General features: G+C 34.6%; 2 protein-coding genes across 7 annotated transcripts; both read left to right on the forward strand.

Annotated features, from left to right (window-relative positions):
* Positions 1-1,673: 1,673 nt before the first annotated feature.
* LOC112568578 lies at positions 1,674-11,096 on the forward strand. Of its 2 annotated transcripts, XR_003100121.1 has the most exons (11): positions 1,674-1,923; positions 4,061-4,390; positions 4,943-5,076; positions 5,441-5,612; positions 5,843-6,097; positions 6,751-6,870; positions 7,571-7,942; positions 8,324-8,430; positions 8,730-8,883; positions 9,436-9,511; positions 10,835-11,096. XR_003100121.1 is itself a non-coding variant. In XM_025245911.1 (10 exons), exons 1-9 carry the CDS (start codon positions 1,806-1,808, stop codon positions 8,841-8,843), a joined length of 1,722 nt encoding a protein of 573 aa, XP_025101696.1. In that variant the 5' UTR covers positions 1,674-1,805; the 3' UTR covers positions 8,844-8,883; positions 9,436-9,710. The 2 variants fall into 2 exon arrangements, 1 of the variants encoding a protein (XP_025101696.1); XM_025245911.1 differs by lacking the exon at positions 10,835-11,096 and having other exon boundaries at positions 9,436-9,710.
* Positions 11,097-11,354: 258 nt separating this feature from the next.
* Positions 11,355-20,891, forward strand: LOC112568579. 5 transcript variants are annotated; one of them, XM_025245917.1, is made up of 9 exons: positions 11,355-11,556; positions 12,757-13,071; positions 13,438-13,565; positions 14,106-14,280; positions 14,383-14,622; positions 15,403-15,540; positions 18,585-18,677; positions 18,896-18,988; positions 19,224-20,891. In XM_025245917.1, the coding sequence occupies exons 1-9, from the start codon at positions 11,493-11,495 to the stop codon at positions 19,229-19,231; spliced, it is 1,254 nt and encodes a 417-aa protein (XP_025101702.1). In that variant the 5' UTR covers positions 11,355-11,492; the 3' UTR covers positions 19,232-20,891. The 5 variants fall into 5 exon arrangements, with proteins under 5 accessions (XP_025101702.1, XP_025101700.1, XP_025101697.1 ...); XM_025245915.1 differs by having other exon boundaries at positions 19,265-20,891; XM_025245912.1 differs by lacking the exons at positions 18,585-18,677; positions 18,896-18,988; positions 19,224-20,891 and adding exons at positions 16,152-16,547; positions 16,999-17,105; positions 17,382-18,464.
* Positions 20,892-22,510: the final 1,619 nt, after the last annotated feature.

Raw genomic sequence — 22,510 nt, forward strand, 5'->3', positions numbered from 1 at the left:
GAGTAAAGTGACCCGAAATGTCAGAGACATCATGTCAAAAAGTGATCATAAAAAGTTATACTCAGGTCTAGATCGTTAACTAGTAGGTTGGAAAAATTGTAGTTTTGCAACTCATCTGAGTAAATAGCTTAATTCGTTAAACATTCCAGTAAGTAGGTGCATATATACACTGAGCTTTTAAAAAGTTTGAGTTGATTTTACTGTTTCTTTTTCATTTTTCTCGTTTTGAAAGAAAAAGTCTTCTATTATTCTAATCTGCCTTGGGTTAAACTGCTTACTTACAAGCCTAGACATGAATGAGTAATCTTTAGTTAGGTAGATTTTCTTACCTACCGATGAAAGTTGTAAACAAAACAAATATATATTCTGCAAATAATTATAGTTTGGACGGTTCACTACCCCTTAAGCAAGTATTCAACTTTTGAAGATCTCAAAACGAGGTTTCTCAGTAAAGTAGATAGGATAAGCTCTGGTGCATGTGTGGTTATTCAGAAGGAAAGGAACATCCCTCTAATGAAGTTTGCACAGCAAAAACAAAGTACATTCTTCTGTGTCTTTTAAAAACGAAATTCGAGTTTGGTGCTTAAGCAATCGGTGTTTATATATTTGCTGGCCACAGTCACCGAGGATTTGTGTTTCTTTTGGCCACATTGACCTTATGTACACTCCCAACACATAGCTAATTAACAATGTTGTCTCTTTGTTCATTTATCATAAGCGTCACATGCATTCAAAGTACAAAGATGGTGCTAGACAAGAAAACCTATTTTTAAAAGCAAATTGTTGATTGATAGCTTACCTGCAAACATTTTGTAAGGAAAATGTATTTTCAATGTCTTGAATAAATTCTTTTCATTGCAAGTATATATAAGTATTACTCTTTCTTTTATCTGTTTGTGTGTCTGTGTACGCCAGACCAATGTGGGTGTGCCACGAAGTGTGCCTAAAAAATATTGTAGGAGTGCCAGCACAGAATGCTAGAAAATGTTTTATCATTATAGAATTGTATGTTACTGTGAAATTTTCTATAGAAATTTTGCAGCTCTTTGTTAAAATACATCTTCTCTCGATTAAAAACAGTTCAAGTATTTGTTCATTCAAGGACAAATAGTACTTTGCAACAATTGACAGTTACCACATTGGGGAATTTATGGCTTTTGCAGTAGAAGGTACATTAGCTGAAGTATTTCCAAGGGGAGGAAACTAAGGAAACAAAACGACATTAAAAAGTGCTTACCTCCCTTGAGCAGGAGCCGCGAGCCACTTTGTGAAGGCTGAGACCTGTACATCAGTTTGTGAAAGTAGATAACTATGACTTCACCTCCCATCAGGCAAGTGTTGTAACCTTTTGCACCAAGGTGACTCAACGTTACAAGAAGATACATCGATAATAATTAATAACAGAAAAAGAAAAGGGGAAGTAATGGCACGGCCAGATACAAGAGCAGAATAATTTTTAAAAAAATTCGTGTTGATCTCCAGAGCTTGTACAGGAAAAAAAATCTGTTTACACACAATAAAAACTAAAATATTGTTTTGACCTGGTGTTATTACAATGACATTATCGTAAACTGCGTGAACAGCGCATGAACATTGTAAACCCACTGTCTCCACAACATCGCTGTCGGCGTTAGTTTTAACAAAACAAGGATGTCAAATGTTGCTGCACCACTCACTCACTCATTCACTTTGTGAGAAACTGATGACGAGAGAGGTTTAGTTCCCGGGATGAAATGTCTCCTGTGCAGTGGATTATAATAACTCATGAACACATTTGAAGGCAGTTCGTATCTGTACTCGCGCACATGCCAGCTGCACCAAATCAACAAGTCTACTCGTGTCTACAGATAAAATATTCCATGGATCTCTGGATACTGTGGACGTTTTTTGCTGTTTCCTTACTCGCCAAAGAGGGCTGTTCAGGTATTGAGTTGCTATGTTTAGCATTCTTGAAGTTGATTGATGATATTGTTGTTACTAATCGTGATATCAATCGTATTCCTATGAAGTTATATGTTGTATTTCTAGCAAAGCTTTGGCAGAAAGTGTGTCTTAAAAATATGTATTGATAGTGCAGCGGTAAGCAAACCTTCCTTATCACCATGTGCCGATATGGATACTCGGAAATGGATGGCTAGGTCTTGTCTATTCTGTCTGGTTGTTAGAAACATGGCATCAGTTTTCTGGGGGTTGAGGGAGACGTGGTTTGTTTCTGTCCATCTCTGAATGTCTTAGGCGCTCAGATGTAGGAGGGAAGCAAGTGTCTCAATCTGTTGGTGGTGTGCGGTTATTATGGTGTCGTCTGCAAACATTCACATGATTGGAATATCTGGAAAGGAAAATCAATTGTGTAGATGGAGAAAAGAAGAGTCCCTACTATTGAATCTTAAGAAACAACACATTTAACTCCAAGAAGATCAGACATTTGGTTGCTAGTATCGACTCTCTGTGTTCGATTGTCGAGAAAGGATTGATGAGTTTGATGCTTCCGGTACTTAGTACTTAGACTGTGCCTCATCTAGATATTTCCTGTTCAGCCTGATCTTTGCTTTGCTGGAGTCGACAATAATCTCCATAACCCTGCTATTCTCCATCTTGATCTTCCTATCCGCCCTTGCAAGTTGCTAGCATTGATGGCAGATAATATGCAATATTCTAATGCAAATGCACAGGCGACTATACAAGTAGACAGCCAAATCTGTTTTAATTCATCTCTTGAAAAAAGAAAAGAGGTTAGATTGACTTGCACATTTAGTTTACACCTTTTAACCTAATTTGTTAGAAATATCATTGTAGGTGCTGTATGATTGGCTTAGAGTAAGAACTTCAGCAAGACTGTTAGCTTCCTAGACAACCTTAGTACACCTTGCAAAAGTGAGGTAGTCTGTATCCGACAGATGACTTCCATAACAGTGCCAGTAACAGTCCTTATGATGATTTATTACACCGCTACTGAAGTAGTTTACTAGTTGTTGGAGATACCTAAGGCAATACTTTGTTAACCAGATAGCTGACAAGTAAGTAAAATTAATATCATGGGCCTACAGGGATGGTGTATTTAACTTCCTTGTTACAATTAAAATGCCCTGCCTGACCCTACTTCTCTCCCCCCGTCTCTCTCCCTTAATACTCTACTGGGGAATGACTCGTGCCTATCTGTGTGTGTGTGTGAGAGAGAGAAGGAAAGAGAATTCGTGTGTCAGAGAATGCCTGTCAGGAGAGGTCATATGTGTTATAGAAAGCAACGATAGGCGTTTGCTCATGAGCGCACTATTTAAATAATTGTGTTTTTCCATCTTCATCAGGAGTAAATTGTTTCTTTTAAAGTTTCATTCAGATACTACTTGAAAATTTAATAATAGTAAAGACATAATGACCTTAACTTTTTGTCATATTGGAAATTCATGGAGTTATTCAGAGGAAATAAAGACACAAATAGATGTAAAACGAGTCCCGCCACACATCATGGTAAATTGTTGTCTATAGATTATGATATTATCTTACAAATATGAAGCTAAAAGCTGTTCCAATTCATTTGAAAAAAACTGATATCCAGGCTGCGAATGTTCCTTTCCACAACACCTGTCCAGTCATAAAACATACATGATAAGTATAACAGTCTTTGTTTGATATTTTGGTGCTCATTGGGTTTGCCTAGAAAATGTATATCTGAACAATCAAAATAAGTTCACAAGCCAGCGGTTAAATATTTTCGAGACGATTAACTGTTTGTCATCCTTCAAAACCCAACGCCTTATTTTTAGTAAAAAAATAAAATGTCGAAAAATTGATCATCTTCAGCAGAAAATAGATGGCAACTGGGAAATAGATGGCTACTGCATGTACACAAAAGCACCAAATCAGTTAAATATTGCCAAAAATCTTTTAATGCAGTGGTGTAGCATCTTTTCATGATTAAGGCTCTGCAAGAGGTTTCATACGATATTGTAACAATACCTTAGAATATTTTCTGCCTTCACTTTCCTGTCTAAGGTTTGTAAATTTGATGTGAGATGCAAGGCTATATTTATATAAAAAAAAAATTGTTTTTGTTTTTCAGAGTTCACTATCGGTGGTTGCGAAGAGGGTCGTGTAGATGTTGTTGAAGACAGGACTTATTCATTCACGTGCGACTCATACACCAGCTGGGGACCAGAGTGGACGGTTTATGGTGATAAAGGAAAACTCCTTTATCGCGGGTCTTGCCAACAAAGGTCTTGTACTCCTTGGAATGATCAGTTTTCTGTAGGCGAAAAGTATCAATTACAGTACCACGGTTCCAGTTACTACACTTCCAGTCTTATCATAAAAGACATCAAGAGGGATTCAGCTCGATTGTTATACTGCATCAGTTCATTGGAATCTACAATGTGCAAATTAAGAATAATTGGTAAAGTGCTTTCATATTATAATAATCTCATGTTCCAATCTGCTAGTTCTTATCTATCTGTCAATATCTGTCGTGTTTAGTGATTATATTCATCTCTTAAAATTACCTGAAAAAGTAAAGCTCTGTAATACGATATTTTGTGTGTCTGTGTGTCCGTGAATGTGTGTATATGTGTGTGCATTCTAGATGTAAATATAAAAAATTCAATGAAATCTTATCGAATCCCATCATTCTCATTAAATTTGATGATTGCTATAATTAAACCTTTGGAAAAGACTGACAATTATACATCTTTCTGGATGATATTCATTTTTATTTTTTATCTGTAAAAGATGATATATATAATTAAAAATGGCAAGCATATATACATAAAAACTTGCAAGGTACCTACATTGGCAAATACCAGCTGCGTTTGAGATGTCACCAATAGAAGTGACAAACCAATAAATAGTGAAAAACAAAGTGCAAAATCGTGTTGGCGACTGAAAGATTTTTCAACCTAAATAAATGCTTTATTTCTAGTGTTAGCATGTCATTTACATAATGTTTCAGCTACCCCGGTGTATAGAGACTGCAGTGTACGTATTTCAAACTGGATGGTGACCGGAAGCTGCACATTGACAAAGATGTATTCTTCAGACAACAACTATTATTGCAAATGGAGGGAGAGTGGGAACAACAATGAGGCAAAAATTTTCATGCTTGAACAATGATTACTTTTCATCTTCGTTTACCGTGTTCTTTGCCACACGTCTTTTTTTCTTCTCTTTCTCTCATTCTTTTAAATAACATGTGGCTGTTGTTTGTTTATATTTGATTTTTACACACACCCGCTTTTTCCTCCATGAATATAAAATTAAACAATGACAATCTTTTCTATAGATATTCTCTTCTTTTCGCGGTGTGTAGTGTTCTTTTGCCTTCGGTATTTACTCTTATTTTCTGTGTAGTGTTCTTATATTATTGACCCTTTTTATGGTTCAACATAAGTACACGTTTCTCATCAGTCGAGCAGTTGGAACTTTCCCACTATCATCAAATATGTTTCAGGAATTTGGAGATTTCCAAACTCAACCAGTTCCCTACAAAGGATGGAACTCGAGAGAGTATACTACTGGGGTTTGTTCTTTCGCTAAGCCAACGCCTCTCATCCGTGGGTTGTATACATACAATATGAGAGTGTTGCCAGGCGATGTTCATTTTCAGCAAACAATAAATATAGGTGAGAACATTAAGGAAAACCTATTCCCTCTCGTACAAAAATTTATTAGCTTTAATCGCATGTCAAAAATATACCTTTAGCTCTTTTATTAATAAAACATACTATTTATGTCAGTAAATAGCTCGTTCGTGCCTACTAGAAACAGAATTAGCTTTTTCTCAGGACTAAATATTAAGCAGAACCCTGATATCTTCAGACTTAATGTCTATGCGGTTTTTTTCCATTTTAAGGTGAGCCATATCAGGTAAAACTTACCCACAGTTGTCCAGAGTATGTATTCGAAGAATCAAGTATAAACTGTTCATGCTCTGCTTCAAGAGATGTAACTCCACCAGCACTACTGGTGTGGGAAGGAAGGAATGATGTAAAACTTTTACTCACAAATATAAGCCGGCAGCAGGATCAAGAACAATTCACATGTCAACTAAAATGGGGTCCAGACGGCTCCATTAAAGAAAACATGTCCTACAGACTTACTGTTGCCTGTAAGTGAATTATTTCAGATTTTCTGAAATGTAAATGTAAATGTTCTTGAAAACTGTGTATCATATATTCTTGTCTCTAATGTAGGTTAGTAGATATAAATTTTCAAAAATACCAGTCGAAGTGTAAATCGCGCTCATTCGCCTGCACAGTGACTGATGTTTGTCCATCAACAGTTTTTCAATGGAATGTCACGTGTTATGATGGGACTGACTAAAGAGACTTTAGTATATGTTCCTTCAACTTCAAGCAGAAGTTTGAAAGTCTGGCGATAGTATGCACAGCTAAAAACATATATTTCTCCCAATCGTTTGTTTAAAACGTCTACCTCCTTTCATATTTCGTTAAATATCAATTTCTAACAATTTTATTCTTAAAAACCGAAAAGGGAAAAGTTTTCTTTCAGAAATATTCAAATTCCGTGTTTACACCTTATTATGGTTGAATGTAATGTTTTAGGATTTGTAAAGAGTCTTATTAAAATTGTAATGATTTGTTTCATTATTTTAAATGAATTAAAGATGTACAAAATGTATTAGATCGTTATTTTGAAATTATCTTGCAATTAATTGCTTATATTTTTCGTTCTTCTCGCCATAAAGTTCTTTTTTGTTTTGAAAAACACACTTAATTAATCATTTTTTTCTGGTTTTAGGGAACAAGCAAGCAAATACACCTCGGACTAATGCGGGGGTAATTGGTGGAGTTATTGCAGCTGTACTAGCACTCATTATTGTTGCAGGTTTGATTGTGTACATCATCAAAAAAAGAAAAGGTAACAGCTTGTAACTTAGGTTATTGTCTTTTGATGAATCTACAGCTTTTGACAGATTCGCTAGCGATATACATATACATATAACATATTGTGTTGTAGAATAAAATATTTTGTGAAATCCTAAGTAAGAAAACATTTCGTTTAAAGCGGCATATTACCTCTTGGTTGTTCCTTTCACGTTGTTGTTACCTTTTTATTTCTACAAAAAGTGCTTTTGTCGGGTCTGCCTCTCGTTATATTTTACATCCTCATTTTATACTTCTATATGGACATAATAATGTCAGGCGAATGTTTTTCTATTGTCTTTATTTGGTATTTTAAGAAGAATAGACTTAAACCTTTCTCAGTTATTTAGTTTACCTGTGGTTATTATTAACAGTAAAGTTAAACCGTTCCAATATGTTTCCCTCCAGAGACAGTAATCCACAAACGTATTTTATGATTTATTTTTTATGTGCATTTTTGTGTGCTTGACATAGTTTGATTTTAATATTATGTAATTTATTATGTCAATTACAACGTGATTTATGAGAATTCATTATTTCTTATGTAGTTTTGTATACGATTACCTAACTGATTGTGTCATACATCATTTAATTAGGTAACAAAATATTAAAAGTATCTATTTCAGACACTAACAAATGTTAAATAAATTAGAACACATTATTGCAATGGTCTTTGATGTTTTGTTTAACAACAGGGATCCTAGACAGAGAATGGAGCTTCTTGAGAGTTTTCTCTCGCGCTCGCAAACTTTTTAACCAGAGACCTGTGACGCCATTAGCTGTCATCAAGAAGCCACAGACACAGATAATGACACAAATACAGACACAGACGTCGATTAGAAGACATGTATCTCCTTCAGGCGACACAGCAAGTTCAGGTCACGTGACGGATGACTATGCAGTGGTCTATAAAAAGTCGTTCAACAACACCGATGATAATGAGAATAATGGAGCCCACCAAGCGAGTCTAAAGATAAATGGAGTTGAGAGGCAGACAATAGTATTGACACCAACTACAAAGCCTAAGTCAGCTCTAAACACTCAGACGAAAGTCCAAGATTTGCATGGTAACAAAGGCTGGTTTTGTCCATAGGTTTCTGAATGACCTTTATGAGATGATTAGTTATGATACATATATATATATTAATTATATAAGATAATAAATAATTTGATGTATGTAAAAAATAATTTGATTGATGGGAAAAAGGCAATCAAGACAGCTAACATAAAAAACAGGTATTGGATAAAAAGAAAGAAAATCTTTCAGATGCTATCAGTTAACGAGTGATTATGTACAGTATTGAATAAATCACAAAAATGAGACAAACACTTATATCTACCTGAGTTAGTAAATATATGCATACAAACAGGCAAACGTGCATCACTATACTCTGACTGATAACATATTATTCTACAAGTGATCCATAATAAATCGTTCTTTAATTCAGGCACAGTTTATATGAATGTCACTGAGGTGCCGACTGACTCTGGTTTGGGTGTGTATCATGTAGTTCCCTGGGCAACACTGTCTGGATCACCTGAACCTGACACAAACGTAAGATGTCAAGAGAGATGACATTAATTTTTTTCTACGATAAAGCTTTTTGAAATATTTTTTCAATGGCCTAAAGACACACTTTCGTTTTGTATCCAATTTTTTTTAATCATGTAAGGCGACGAACTTTTAAGATTTTATTATTGCTGTTATTATCAGTAATAGTTACGAAATTTAATCTTAATTTTCTAGTTATTTATACTGATTTATATTGGTATATATTTTGTAAAACGATGTTTGCATGCATAGCATTTAAAAAAGATGTTTTATCTTTTAAGGCAATTTGCTTATTGACACAGGAATATTCTGTACCAACCACTTCCGAAGATGAGTACAACGAACTGCATTTTGAAGATGATCGTACCGGACAAGAGGACCAATCCGATACCTACCACCATCTTCAAATAACATAAACATTTGTGTATGATTTCTCCGCTGTGGACACTGTCTTTAGTAAGACTCATTTCATACAAAATATTATAATTGAGAACTGTTACTGTTATACTAAGTCTGATCTTTAATTTAATGATGTTCAAACCTGATTTAATCATCAGTATTATTCCTGGCCACGTTTATTTTCATCAACGATTAGGATAAAATTACCAGCAAAATGGGACTTGAACCTGGCAACATTGACTACACCGCTTAAGAAAACTTTTGTCTTTTTACTGTCAGCTCTGTCATTCTCACTCGGTTCACTCAAGCTTATATAGACCCGTTAATTGCATTTATCACTTGTTCCACAACCTTTCTCTAGGGAACAGAAACAGTATTGCTCCCCAATCTTGTTAATATTTATTTTGAAGTTTCCTCAACCAAACAGAGACAAAAAGATGAAAAAGGAAGAAAGAGAACGAAGAAATGTGAAAGAGAAAGTATTTAGAGTGTGCGAAAGATAAAAAGTAGATAACGAATTCTACTAATTTTACAAAATAAAGCATGTAATGTACTACGGAGCAACTCGATCAATATTATCCTAATTATTTCATGATCCAACATTTACAGGATACAACGACTACATCAACACCAGTCTCTGCTAACCGAATCGGTTAAAGGTCCGCCGGAAGTTTCCATTCATGTTGTAAGCAAATACATCACGCCTGCTTTGTGACTGTATATAATGTATAGAAATGCACTTTTGTGCTTGTTATCCCAGCTGCCTTTTCATTAGCAACATGTCATTGCTTGGCGAATGTTTCAACCAGGACGAGTCTTGTTCTAAGTGGAAGTACTTGACAGGCCTAATTTGTATTACATTAAATCAGTTTCCTGCTCATTAAGGAAGTGTTTCGACAGTGAACGCTTATGAGTGTGTTTGATAGTGGACACAGTCTGCTGAGCACAAAGTTCTCCCACCAACAGTGTGGAAAGAAAGTGAGAAAGAAAGAGATGAAAGAGTCTGGAGTCACATGGCATTATACAATGCTCTCCATGTCTTGTTCCTAGCAAACACACACCCACTGTTTGAGCAAACACCAAAACACACAGAACTTGTCTTTGGACACATCGGAATGTTCTTCCCTTCATGTACACACAAATACTTCCAGGCTTTCTTACTTCTTAGATTTCGTTCCTTGAACTGTTTTTCGCCTCTGTCTCTCTCACACATACACACACGGTTGGAACATAATGACTCATTTTTGTTATATACAAACACCTGTCTAAGTGTACTTGAGTAAATTTGTCCGCCTATATGTTGCAAGGTCAGGGTTAATTAAAAACTGCTTATTGCTCCTTTATTGCTCCTGCCTTCACAGGTTTTGTAATTTCCAAGGGTATAAGAGAGCAGGCATATACAAATGAAATATATTTCTGCACATATAAATACCAGCAGAAGTATTTTTATCACGTGGTCACTGCACATAGACATTTTTTACTGTCTTCAAAGGGGAGGAACTCCGTTTGATAAGCATAAGAGGAAACAAAGGTTGTCGTTCTTTAACTATTACAAAACTATGTGGACTAGATACCCTTTGTATATTTTTGTATAAAAGGACTGCCGCTTTCAAACAATTCCTTTCATGGCTGGGTCAGATGAGTGAAAATACTTGCCAGCTTTAGATAATAGATTTAGCAATGTGCAAATAATAAGGTAATAGGCACACAAACAAAGAAACACCCTAGTGGGCTCGCATACACACACTTGGACGCACTTGATCATTACTAAAGGCATTTATCAAATTGTTTAAATTTCCTTAGAGATATATTTTGCCTGGGTCCTGCTAAATTCCAAGACTCAAGCTTGTATATTCTATATAAAAAATATATTTTGGTTCTTTTATGTAGCTATTATGAACAACAGAGATAATGAAAAGAATAAAACCCATGCAATTAATCATAACTCTTTTCGCTGAATCATTTTCAGTTGAGGTAAAATTGTAGCTTTTAACTGTCTGACTCTCAGGTGACCGCTTTGCGCTGAGAAGTGGGAACCCTGAGAAATACCCATGTGTAGCGAGCTTGGGAGCGAGTGACACAATGGTCTCTTTCCGTCTGTTCGAGCTTGCTACAGAACAGGTAATAGCAATGCGAACCGGGTGAGCCAGCCATCCTGCAAAGTACTAACATTTAGACAAACATTCACACGCTCACACATTTTATGGAAGAGTAATAAATCTATCATCAGCGGACGTGCGCTCGTGTTTTTGTGTTTGCGTCAGAATTTCCAAGGGACGCAACTACGGTTAGAGATGATATTCCTGGTAAACTTGCTTACCTCCCTTAAAAAAAAATATAAAAAAAACACGCTGTGAAAGGTTTGCGTATTTTGCAGATATCGGTAGATATAGACGATTTACACTCGTCCGTTAATTAACTATCCTCTAGAAAAGTACGCCATTCACACCTGCGATAAACGAGCGCCGCTAACAGTGTGCTACGTCACGCTAACAGTGTACTACGTCACGCTAGCAGTGTACTAGGACAAGAACAAGGAAGTAAACTCTTTCCGCTTCACTTGTTGTGCGACTGACTTTTGCCGGGAGGCCTCTTCGCACATTTCTCCTGTGTGTATTGCTCTCTGTATCATCAACAACTATATCGCAGTTAAAATAACAGAAGCCATGGGTCTCTGGACACTGCGGATGCTGTGTGTTGTTGCACTACTCGCTGCAACGTGCCGTGCAGGTATTTCAGTTTTAATCTTAGTTTCCTCAATGTATATTATACTTTATTCGTTTATCGCAATCTAGTTCGCTTTTTATTACATTCTTTGCTGTGTTTATAATAAAGCCGAGAAGGTGTGGCTCGCTAGTGCTCCAGGCTATAGCAATCATTGTAAAATCTGTCATTTGGATGTCGTCTTGAAGATATACATACATCTCTCTCTCTCACACACACACAGGTCACCGCTTACGCATAATAAAATCTGTCATTCGGATGTCATCTTGAATCTCTCTCTCACGCACACACACAGAGGCTACCACATACGGAGACACATTTCTTACTGCGACTGACATCTTGTTGGCGGGGTTGGTCTTTGTTTTCATCAAATTCGGAAAAACACATTATTAAACATGTAAATATACACTGTCAACACTTGACTCACTACCTTTATGGAGCAAATGCAAACCGCATAAATATTGAATTCAACATAAAGCAGAATCAGTCTTTGCACATTCGTTGTTCTTTAACTCTTCATTACTAACCCAATCCTCACAGTTCATGGTATTTGTGTTGTTGTTGTTCTTTTTGTAAAGCGCACTAAGCTCACTACTTTTAGGGCTCATTATTTTTTCACTATTATCTGCGATGTTTCGGCCACTGCAATCTTTATTAACAGTTTCCAAAATTATACTGCAAGAGGTTAGATACATTCCGGTCCTGTAAAAACACAGACGAGCCAACCATCTGTTACTTGAGTAGAGTGCAACAAGAAAGTTTTTGATGATATCCTTTCTAGAATGTATCTTTTTGGTATGTGTGTTTGATTAGTTATCTTACAAGTAAATTAAATATATATATATACATGTATAATATTTCCAAAATCACTACCTTACTTTCTTGCAGTAATTGTCAATCAAACTTTTCTACTTGCATGAAACATCTTGTAAAATGATGGTCGAATATATTTTCAGGCGATTGAAATTATCAAATTGTTTACCAAAAAATATGAAGAACAGTATACTGATGTTTTACATGTTCTCACTTAAAATATAGCGAGTCATTTTTTTATATTAATTAGTGTTCTGTGAAATTTTTCAAGACTGTATCAAGTACTTCAAATATTGTAATGAAGCATGTTCATGCTTGTTTAAACTTCTTTACATTTTTCAAATCTTTTGTGTAAGTACACAAAAGGAACTACATGTATTATTTTTGTTGCAGCGTTGTATTTCGCTGAATGCACAGGTGGTAGCTTGGATGTTGCTGAAACCACGAATCGCTCGTTCTTATGTGCTGGATACAATGCAGATCAGCTTAATTGGACGGTAAAAGATATTAAAGGAGATACACTTTATTTTGGTGTTTGCAACTACCAGACGTGTGGACCTGCTAATGACCGGTTTACTTTAACTGCAAAACCGACTACAACTGGCTACAGCTCATGGCTTACAATAAAAGAAATTACTCGAGACTCAGCTCTCACCTTACGATGCAAAACTTCGTGGATAACAACAGAATGCAAATTAAAAGTAATCGGTATGTTGAGCGTATGAACTGTAGCGTGTATGCACGTATGTCTTTGTTATGAACATTTTACATCTTTTTTGTTAATCTGCCCTCTAAATTTTTCTTGAGTCACCTAAGAAAAGAAGTTGCTTCGCTCATGGTCTGGGAATCTGTAAAAATTGTAACCACTTTCTCAGTCAACTGTTCTTAACTGACTAGATTTTTTCAGTATCAATATTTTTAAATTTAGTGTTTTTTTCTAACTTACAGCAAATGAATTCCTTTAAAGTTTACGAACAATCAACGTAATAAGCATTATATAAGGAGACTTTTATTTATGCTCTGAAAGTTTATTTCTAGCTAGCTATTATTTTAGTGGCATATGATTATGTCCAGTTCCTGTCAGGATCGTTCCAGAAAGTTGCAGTGTGGAGATGTCCGGATGGAGTGTTTCCGGATGGTGTACACTTGAATGGATGAATAATCATAACATGCCTAATTGCACGTGGCGTTTGCTCTATCAGGTACTCTCCTAACTTACTATTTTTATCACAATTTATGGACTAGAAATTTACAACATTAAGAGGACCAATCATTTAGAATCAACTTTTCTTAATTATTAATCTGTCAAAAATATAAAATCATTGATTAACATATAATATGTAAACCACACAATATTCTCTACATGTGAGATTCTAATCGTTTAAAACTATGCTGAACAATCATCTAAAAGATTGCCTAGCAATACTTAACGCGTGTACTTTTTTCTAGTAATGGCTGTGAATTTTTTTATTTTAAATACTAAAATTTCACTATTATTTCGTAGAATACCAATCTCAGTTTTAATATATATTTAAAGCAATTCTTGCAAGAAATCTTCGTCTGTGTTTTCTTGTGTTTACTTACAATATACGTGTGCCAGTCCTCGGTAAACAACAAGTTAAAGTTTGGTCCGTACATTACTTGTATGCTATTTTAATGATGACTGCTGATAATAAAAAGTTAACTTACAGAGCTTGAATTTAATTTTAACGATAATGCTCTTTATAATCACTCATTTGCAGAACAAAATACAATCGCTACAGGGCTCGACTAATTCGGTCGGACATGATTCCCAAGACTACAGACGTGTAAAATGTTCATTTGTGCATAAAATACCAGCTGAGGACGGAAATTATACTTACAGCATCAGCATTTCTTCACATCCAGCGGATCAGTACTCAAAAACTTTTCAAATAGGTGAGCCAACACCTTTCAAATTTAAACAAAAATGTTAATAACTTGCTAATTCTTTTAAAGAAGGACACCATTTTTAACAATGAGATGTTTTGTATCGTGCAGAGAAACCCAATAATCTCAAGCATAACTGTCCAGAAACCGTCCCTGAAGGATCCAGCATCAACTGTACATGTTATGCATCAAGGAGAGGTAATCCATCGGCGAAAATCGCGTGGGATGGCTCGAACAGTGAAAATTTTGTCATTAACAATGTAACGAGAAAAAGCAACGGAGCAGTCGGCGTTTGTCGTCTGACATGGGGCAACATGAACATCACAGCTTTGTACACCATTAGCATCTCATGTAAGTAATGTTCGTCTGCGTTAGCTTTCTGTTGTGTTACAATTACGTATATAATATCTTTGTAAACATACCATAGATTATTAAATATATATATATACAGGTAGTTAATCTTTCTGGTCACAGCAAGTAAAATTGGTATTAAAATACATATATACTTCATTTTCTAAAATTAAATCAACGGTGATAAATAAATAAATGAATAAATAATGCCTTTAAAAATACATGATTTAAACTGTAGCTTTTTATAAATAATTCAATGTGTGCAAACTGATCTTCGTCTACCTTATACGCTTCTTCGACAATCTTAGGCCAAATCAAAAAAAATAATTTAGAAACTCGTGATAGTGTTAAACTTTAAAATATATACCATAAATAGTAATGAAAAACACATTTCAAAATAATTATATCTGTTTATTTTCTAGCTGTTGTTGTAGATATTTAAATGCCAAAAACGTAAATATAGGTACATGTAACAAGTAATGAGAAAACACACAAATATATACATACAAACTACAATGTTAAAGAATGAATTAAAATATTACCATATAAATATGCTAAAAATGTTTTTCTGTACGGTGGTGTAATAGGTAACGATAACAGATTTATGTGTCATGAAGTTTCTTTTTTTCATTATCTTTTTCATCTGCATTATTGGTTATGACATCAACACTTCTCTTAATTTCCGTTGTTTGTTTAAATCGTTATTTTTTGCTGTCATTTTTTGAAAATATTTGTAGTCTTCTATGACTACTTCATTACTAACAAAGTCTTTCTTCACAGTTACAATGGAACACGATGAGAAATCAGCATCAGCAGCCAGTGCTCAAGGAGGATTAATTGGTGGCGTGGTTACAGCTGTGGTTGTTGTCGTTGTCATTGCTGCCGCTGCCTTTGTGTACTTCATGAAACGACGAAAAAGTAAGTAAATTTGCATAAAGGATATGTGTAACGAATGCCAGCATACAACTGAGTTGTAAAGTGTGTGAAAAACTTTTACTTGCCGAATGTTGTCTTTTTTCATTTTTTTTAATGATTATTTCTTCTGATACCGATTCTTTTTATGAAATTAATTTGAAATCAAGATAAAGTTGTACAAATTATTTCCTCAAAAATATTCGTAGTAATTTCAGACACTCTCCGGTCCCATTACAGTTATTTCTTCAAAAGGATTCGTAGTAATTTCAGACACGTGCAATTTCCGTTCCCATTACAGATCACGTGATTTTTACTGTAGTTTTGTAGCTTGTATGATCCTCGTTCGTCTGTAATAAAAGTAGACAGGTTGTATGTCTCTCGGTATGTGTCGATACACTATAATTTGCCGCATTTTACTTGGACCTAAACCATGTGAGTATTAATTTATTTGTTCATTTAACCTTTATTCAACATAAACAGTAAACAAGATCATTTTGCCGCCTCCTAAACCATTATTTTACTCATCATCACGCAACAACATCCTCTGCCTTCTATGTAAGATACAAAATGTGCAAGCCAAGTTTGACTAATGATATAAACATTGACTGATTAAGCAATGCTTGATTCTGTAGAAGCAGGAGAATCAGGAAAGGAGAGATGCATCATGGGATTCTCGCCTCACCTTCGTGAAGACCTTCACGGTACCACCAGGTTGTCGACGCTGTGTGCGGTGGTCAACAAACCCAGGACAGAGACAACTGTTGAGCACCATGCTTCACCATCAGACGATCTCTACACCAACGTTTGCACAACAAATGCTAATAAAGGCCAAGATGAATATGCAATGATCTGTAAAACTATTGAGAACAAAACGCGCAACAAAGAAAGTGATGGCGATGATCAAGTCAGGGAAGCTTCACACGAAGCAAGTCAGATGAAAGAAACAATAAAACCGATCATAATGGTCAACCCAGCTATACTAGGCAATGAAACGTTCCAGAAAACATCAGGTAACAACATGCAAAGCCATATTATTTTCTAAGAAAGAAAAAAACGGTACGAAAAATATTATGAAAGTATCATGAGGAATGAGCAAATGCATTTAAAATGGTTGTCATTTTTGTTTAAAAACTTCACAATCACATGTGTAAACCCAATTGCCGAGTGATTGGAGTATCAAAAATCTACTTCCCGCAGCTGACTCGACTTCTTATCTCATAGGAACTTTAAGAGAAGGCAAAAAGGAATAGAAATCGTACCGCTCTCACCAAAGGTTCCACAAAATGTCAATTCTCTAATACAGAATTCCATACAGGTTACAGGAGTACTAGTATCTCTAATATCTACTGGTTGCTATTTAACAAAATGTATTCATCCACTCGTTAATCATTTTATTTACACATTTCCAGGATGACGAGCAGTGACTATTTTTTTCCATAATTCTAAACTTCTGAATTCCAGAAACTATTTATGTCAATGTGACACAATATCCTACTGAATCTGGACTGGGAGTATATCATATAGTTCCTCATGCAAGAAATTGTGGATCCTCAACACTTGACGCCAACGTGAGTTTTTTTTTTTTTGGGTTAGTTAAGGTATTAAACTTGTTTTTGTCATGTATGACATTTATAAAGATACCTATCTTCAATCTTACAAATTATAAACATACAATTGTAATAAACTTTAATTTTCTTACAACTCAATTTTACTTTCATCTACCATATACAGCTTTTTTGTATGTTTAGATACAAAATTTTCAAATCATGAAGCCCTAATTGTTATTCGTAAGAAGTGAGAGAAATGTATTTAATTTTACACATGTTAATGTTTGTTACAAACAGCTCTACTCTGCAGCAATAACATCAGACGATGAATATAATGTCCTTCATTTTGAAAAGGATCGGACAGGATTAGAAGACCAAGCCTCACCCTATAACCACCTCGAACAATCATAAAACTTTGCCGTGTTCCTTAGCTGACATAGTAAAACTCTAAATCGTCATTTCTTTCAGTTTTATGTGGACATAATTTTCTCCAGACTGCTAATGTCTAAAAATTACTCTTGAAAACAAAATGAAAACGAGTTTTAAAGGGATTAGGCCTGTTGACAGTTAGAAAACATTGTTAACTGCTAAGGTGACTCCCATTGTAATTACAACAAGGATGTCAGGAGTTATGATATTGATGAATGTGAAAATATTAACCTTCTGGTTTTGTAACCTACACTTCCTTTAGTCTAATTTTAACTTCTGAATGGTAATTCAAATATTTTTTTCGTGATTCACGCTATTAACAAATTCATCTTTTTCTTTTTCACTCTATCTGTATAGTTTAATTTTTTTTAAATAAAATAGCTTTTTTACTTTTATTAACTTTCAAAAGTACTAAATATTCTTATCAAATTGTTCTCTTGTTATTTATTGCAGGAGGAAAGATGTGGGTGTGTGAGAGACAGAAAGTGTGCTTTTTGCTTGTTTTAAACAAATAATGATGATTTCCTATGTGACGCTTTATAACATATATTTTGCATAGTTTATTTGTATAATAATTGAAGATGTATTATTAAGCGAAAAATTAATACCTTACCAGAATTTACCACCTTGAGTGAAAATATTAATGAACATAAAACTTAGATTTAAATATATCGTTTGACTTCAAGTGACCAATTAAGATATTGATAAGTATGCACTTTTTTAAACATATTCATAAGATAATTAGACCTGTGAATCTTTTAATGTAAAACATATACTTAGAAGTATATCACATGATCCAAAATCTTTGCTAATTTGAATTGTTCTCAGACTCTGTTATCTGTCCATTTTACCGTTTAATGGAAAAGTTGAAAATTTAAAAGAGTTTTAAAATTCATTAAAAAGCTTTGTTTTAATATGTTTTGTGAAAATAAAGCCAGAATATCAATCTCAGCCTGGTCAAATTTTTTGTTGTCTGTAGAATGTTGTTTTCTATTATCTTACGTGGATCAATAAACAAACCACAGTATTTCATAACCACAGTACATGCACATATCTTATTTTTAATACCAGCTCCAGTGTACGACACAGCTAGATGGCCTGCCGCAAACGAACATAATTATCAGGACCTTGCTGAAATCGGAACTAAAGCTTCACAGCCTGCAGGTAGTTAAATGTTTACACTAAGAATAGACATTCTGTCACCACAGCTTGATATGCTAGTAAACAGAAAAACAGGTGTTATCATTACATTGTGTCAAATGTTTACAATAATTACATGATATTAATATCCGTTTTCACTCAAAACAGTGCATATAGTCTAATGTATGTTTATTCACAAATGTACCTAATTGTGAAAAAATTTACAACATTTTCTGGCTTAGGTTCAACAGACGATAGCGACACAAGACAAAATGAGGATAAATTAGGCTACGAGGATGTAACCCTTGGAAGACCAAGTGTCTCACAAACAGCAGGTATTGCCTAATGTATAGCAAAAATAAACCTGTATTTTTATGGCTAAAGCATCTGAGATTTATAATTAGCGTTTGATACTGTTGCCAACCATCAGTCAACTCTAATATTATTTTTTTAGCACTAAAGAGTGATAAAAGTATAATCATTTGAATAAATTCGGTATTGCACAATAATCCAAATACAAATGTACATAACACGTCTAAAAATAGAACTATCTACCATGAATCTTTGCAGGGCTTTAGGTCTGCTTTTTTTCCCTTTTATTACTCTACTAGATGCAGTGTTTGTTGTGCGAAGAACACACATGATTTAACCTACTCCTCGACTATGGTCTGCAAGGATTCAGTAAATTATTTTACAGGCGAGCTATTAAAATTATTTATTAAAATGATTGTGGATGATATATTAAAACTGATTTAATGATATTAAAGATTATCTGTCATATATCATGATGATAAATAATGGTTTGTCTCAATTTTATTGGCTTTGATGTTTTGTGTGTATATATAAATAAAGCATAATATACATGTTGCCTATAGAAATTTTGTTAATTTGGTACAATAGGGAGATTTCATTGATATCTATTAAACATTGTACTGTTTCTACTATGTAAATTATACTGTTAATTATTTTACCGTAGCCCTGAGTTTATTGATTTCCTCTCGTTTTTTTTATAAAATGTATGCAATATATTATTTATGATATAATATTTTTATCAATATTTTAAAAGTTATTTATCATATTTAATATTTATTATTTGCTAATAATTTTTGGTTATGAATGTCAAAGCAAAAATGTTGAAAGAAGTATTTCTTAAAAAAATATTATGCCAAGAGAATAGAATAGAAATCAATAAATCATTAAATGATCAATAAATAATTCAAATTAATACTTTATTTGGTTTAGACAGTGTGGAAAGACTGATACGCTTTTAGAAGGCTACTTGTTGTAGCCGTTTAATGGCTTAGTCGTGAATTCTTAAATACCTAGCACCAATGAGCCCGTTCCTCTTTCCTGCTCCAGAAAAGAAAACGGAATTTACCAATGTAAATGTAACTATAAAATCATTGCTCTTACATATCAAGTATGTTTTTTTTCTTGGAATATTTCAGGTTTTTTTCTTTTATCTACTTCTTACCTACCTGCACTCAGCCTACCATAAAATCTATTAAATACGTTTCTTCAAATAAGTTTGTTCTCTTAGGTGGTTGGCTATACTTAGATTCTCCTTTTACTTAGCTTCTTCGCCATGTATGCTCAGTATTTTACGAATGGCTTCGTTTGCTAAGTTAACATGCACGAGACGACAAAAGTTTTATTTGCCTAGTGAGTTTATGTTTATTTATTTTACAAGACAAAGGCAACAGTACAACACCTGTTGATTAACAAGACGTCCGTAAATTTTAAGTAGCCTTTTTTTTAAATAATTAATAAAAAATTAATAAAGTTCATTTATACAGCGCCTTATACCAGCATTATGAACTATGTCGAGGCGCTTTACTACTACTACTTCTAACATTAATAAGATCCGTGATCAGGAAAATTTGAGGAAAACCAAGAAAAAAAACTGTAATATCACATTGCCCATGATGTGATCTCAGTAGAAAGCAAGTACTGTAGCTCAAGTAACATCCATTGTCTCAATATATGTGTCATATAAAAAATTTGAAATACTCGTCTACAATCCTAATCCCATCTACATTTTATTGGGTTTTTTAACTAGCACCGAGTTAAATGAAAAGCAACAGAGCTAATGTATAGTTCAAAATGCAAGTGGCCAGCAGGACATTTTCTAACTCTTCCGAGAAACCAAAGAAATTTACCTGTAGAAATTGTTTCATACACATCGTTTACTTTATATATTTTAAACATTTTTGAAGAAATAAACTAAAATGATCCATGTGTTGGACTGTGGACTTGAGAACTTCAGCAAGGCTGGTGTGACATCAGTGTGAATCCGCGATATGACTTGCATGCTCATGTATAGGGAAGCTCATCAACATCCCTTACATCCTTATGAAGATTAATGGCACTTCCCCAGGGAGGCACAATGCATCACTTTGATAGCTGACAAAAAAGAACTAGTAACATCCGGGCAGACAAAGGTGTATTTACTTCCTTATTGCGATTGGAAACCCCAGCATGACGTTGTTCTCTCCCTTCCCTGTCTCTGAATCTCTCTCTTTTAATATCTCTTTGTAAATATACTTTTGGAAACAAAAGAAAAGAGTTTTACTTCTTTATCTTCTTGCGATAGTTGTTTAATGCTATATGTTTGTTTGTTTGTTTGGTTGTTTGTTTGTTTTTTGTTTGTTTGTGTTTGCCAAGGTATTTATAATTTACTTCATTCACGCAAAGAAGTCTCACCTAGAGATATCACTTCATGTTATGTGCTGTCAGTGAAGCAAGAAATGTGTCAGACGTGGTCCTCGTATTTTCACTTCGATGCTCGTGTATGCGCGTCCTCGTCACGACGCGGGTTAAAAGGTTAAAACTGACACAAGTGCCATAATGGCTTCTAACGGGATTTTCCCTAATAATTGCAGAGTTATTTGCGCAATATCATTTATCACAGACGCTGAGTTATACTTCAGGGACATATTCGTGTGTGGATGACACGACATTTGCCCCACCCGTCTCATCCTGTCGGCCTCCCCCAGCAATAAAATGTAAACACCCGGAACAGGATTTCACGACGTGTCTCGATCCTGTGCAAAGTCTGGGCAGACTACTGTCCCTTGAGACGATAATTTTCTCTCATCTTGTGTCGCCACTAGAGCTTCGTTTCTTTTTCTTTCGTTTTTCTTTTAAAGTCTGTTTTCTAATCAACATCCTTTTCTTCTTTTCTTTTCTTGATTTCAATATTTAACAGCGAGTTCAACTTCCTTCATATCGTCTGATAATACGACCATTTTTAACAAAAGGAATGATGAATTTAACTGTTACTTGAGGGAAACGACCTTTGCGGGAATCAGGTTAGTGTAACAGGTTGTAATATAACCATTAATAGCAAACAGCCACAATCTGAGCAACACCAACACACACAAAGCCTGTCTTTGGACAAATCTGCCCTCACGCAAACGTATAAACAGAAAAATCGTCTGCTGTTTTGTTTTCTTGGATTCTGTTTCTCTCTCTTTCTTTCTCTACATCTTTCTGTCACACACATGAGACAAAGCTGGGACTTTAAAGTGACTCATTCGGGTTATCTGCATTCATCCACTTAAGTTAATTTGCGGTGAAAATTTTCCAACTTCCTTTACGGTTTAAAAAAAACTACGCATGGATTCCCTTTTAATCTTGCATTCATAATGTTATACACTAAAATTGCAAAATAAAAGACCATTTTGAAGAAATCAAAAATATATTTTTTGCAGATATGACTGTCAGTAAAGTGTTAATCAACACGTGCTTCATACAGTTTCCTTATGAGACATGTCAAGCAAGGAAACATTTACAAGAGAAGAACTATGTTTGAGAAATACAAAAGGGAAAGTTCTGGAGGTCGTCATTGTAATAGG

This window comes from Pomacea canaliculata, linkage group LG7, assembly GCF_003073045.1.
Source record: "Pomacea canaliculata isolate SZHN2017 linkage group LG7, ASM307304v1, whole genome shotgun sequence".
In the NCBI taxonomy this organism is placed as follows: Eukaryota; Metazoa; Mollusca; class Gastropoda; order Architaenioglossa; family Ampullariidae; genus Pomacea; species Pomacea canaliculata.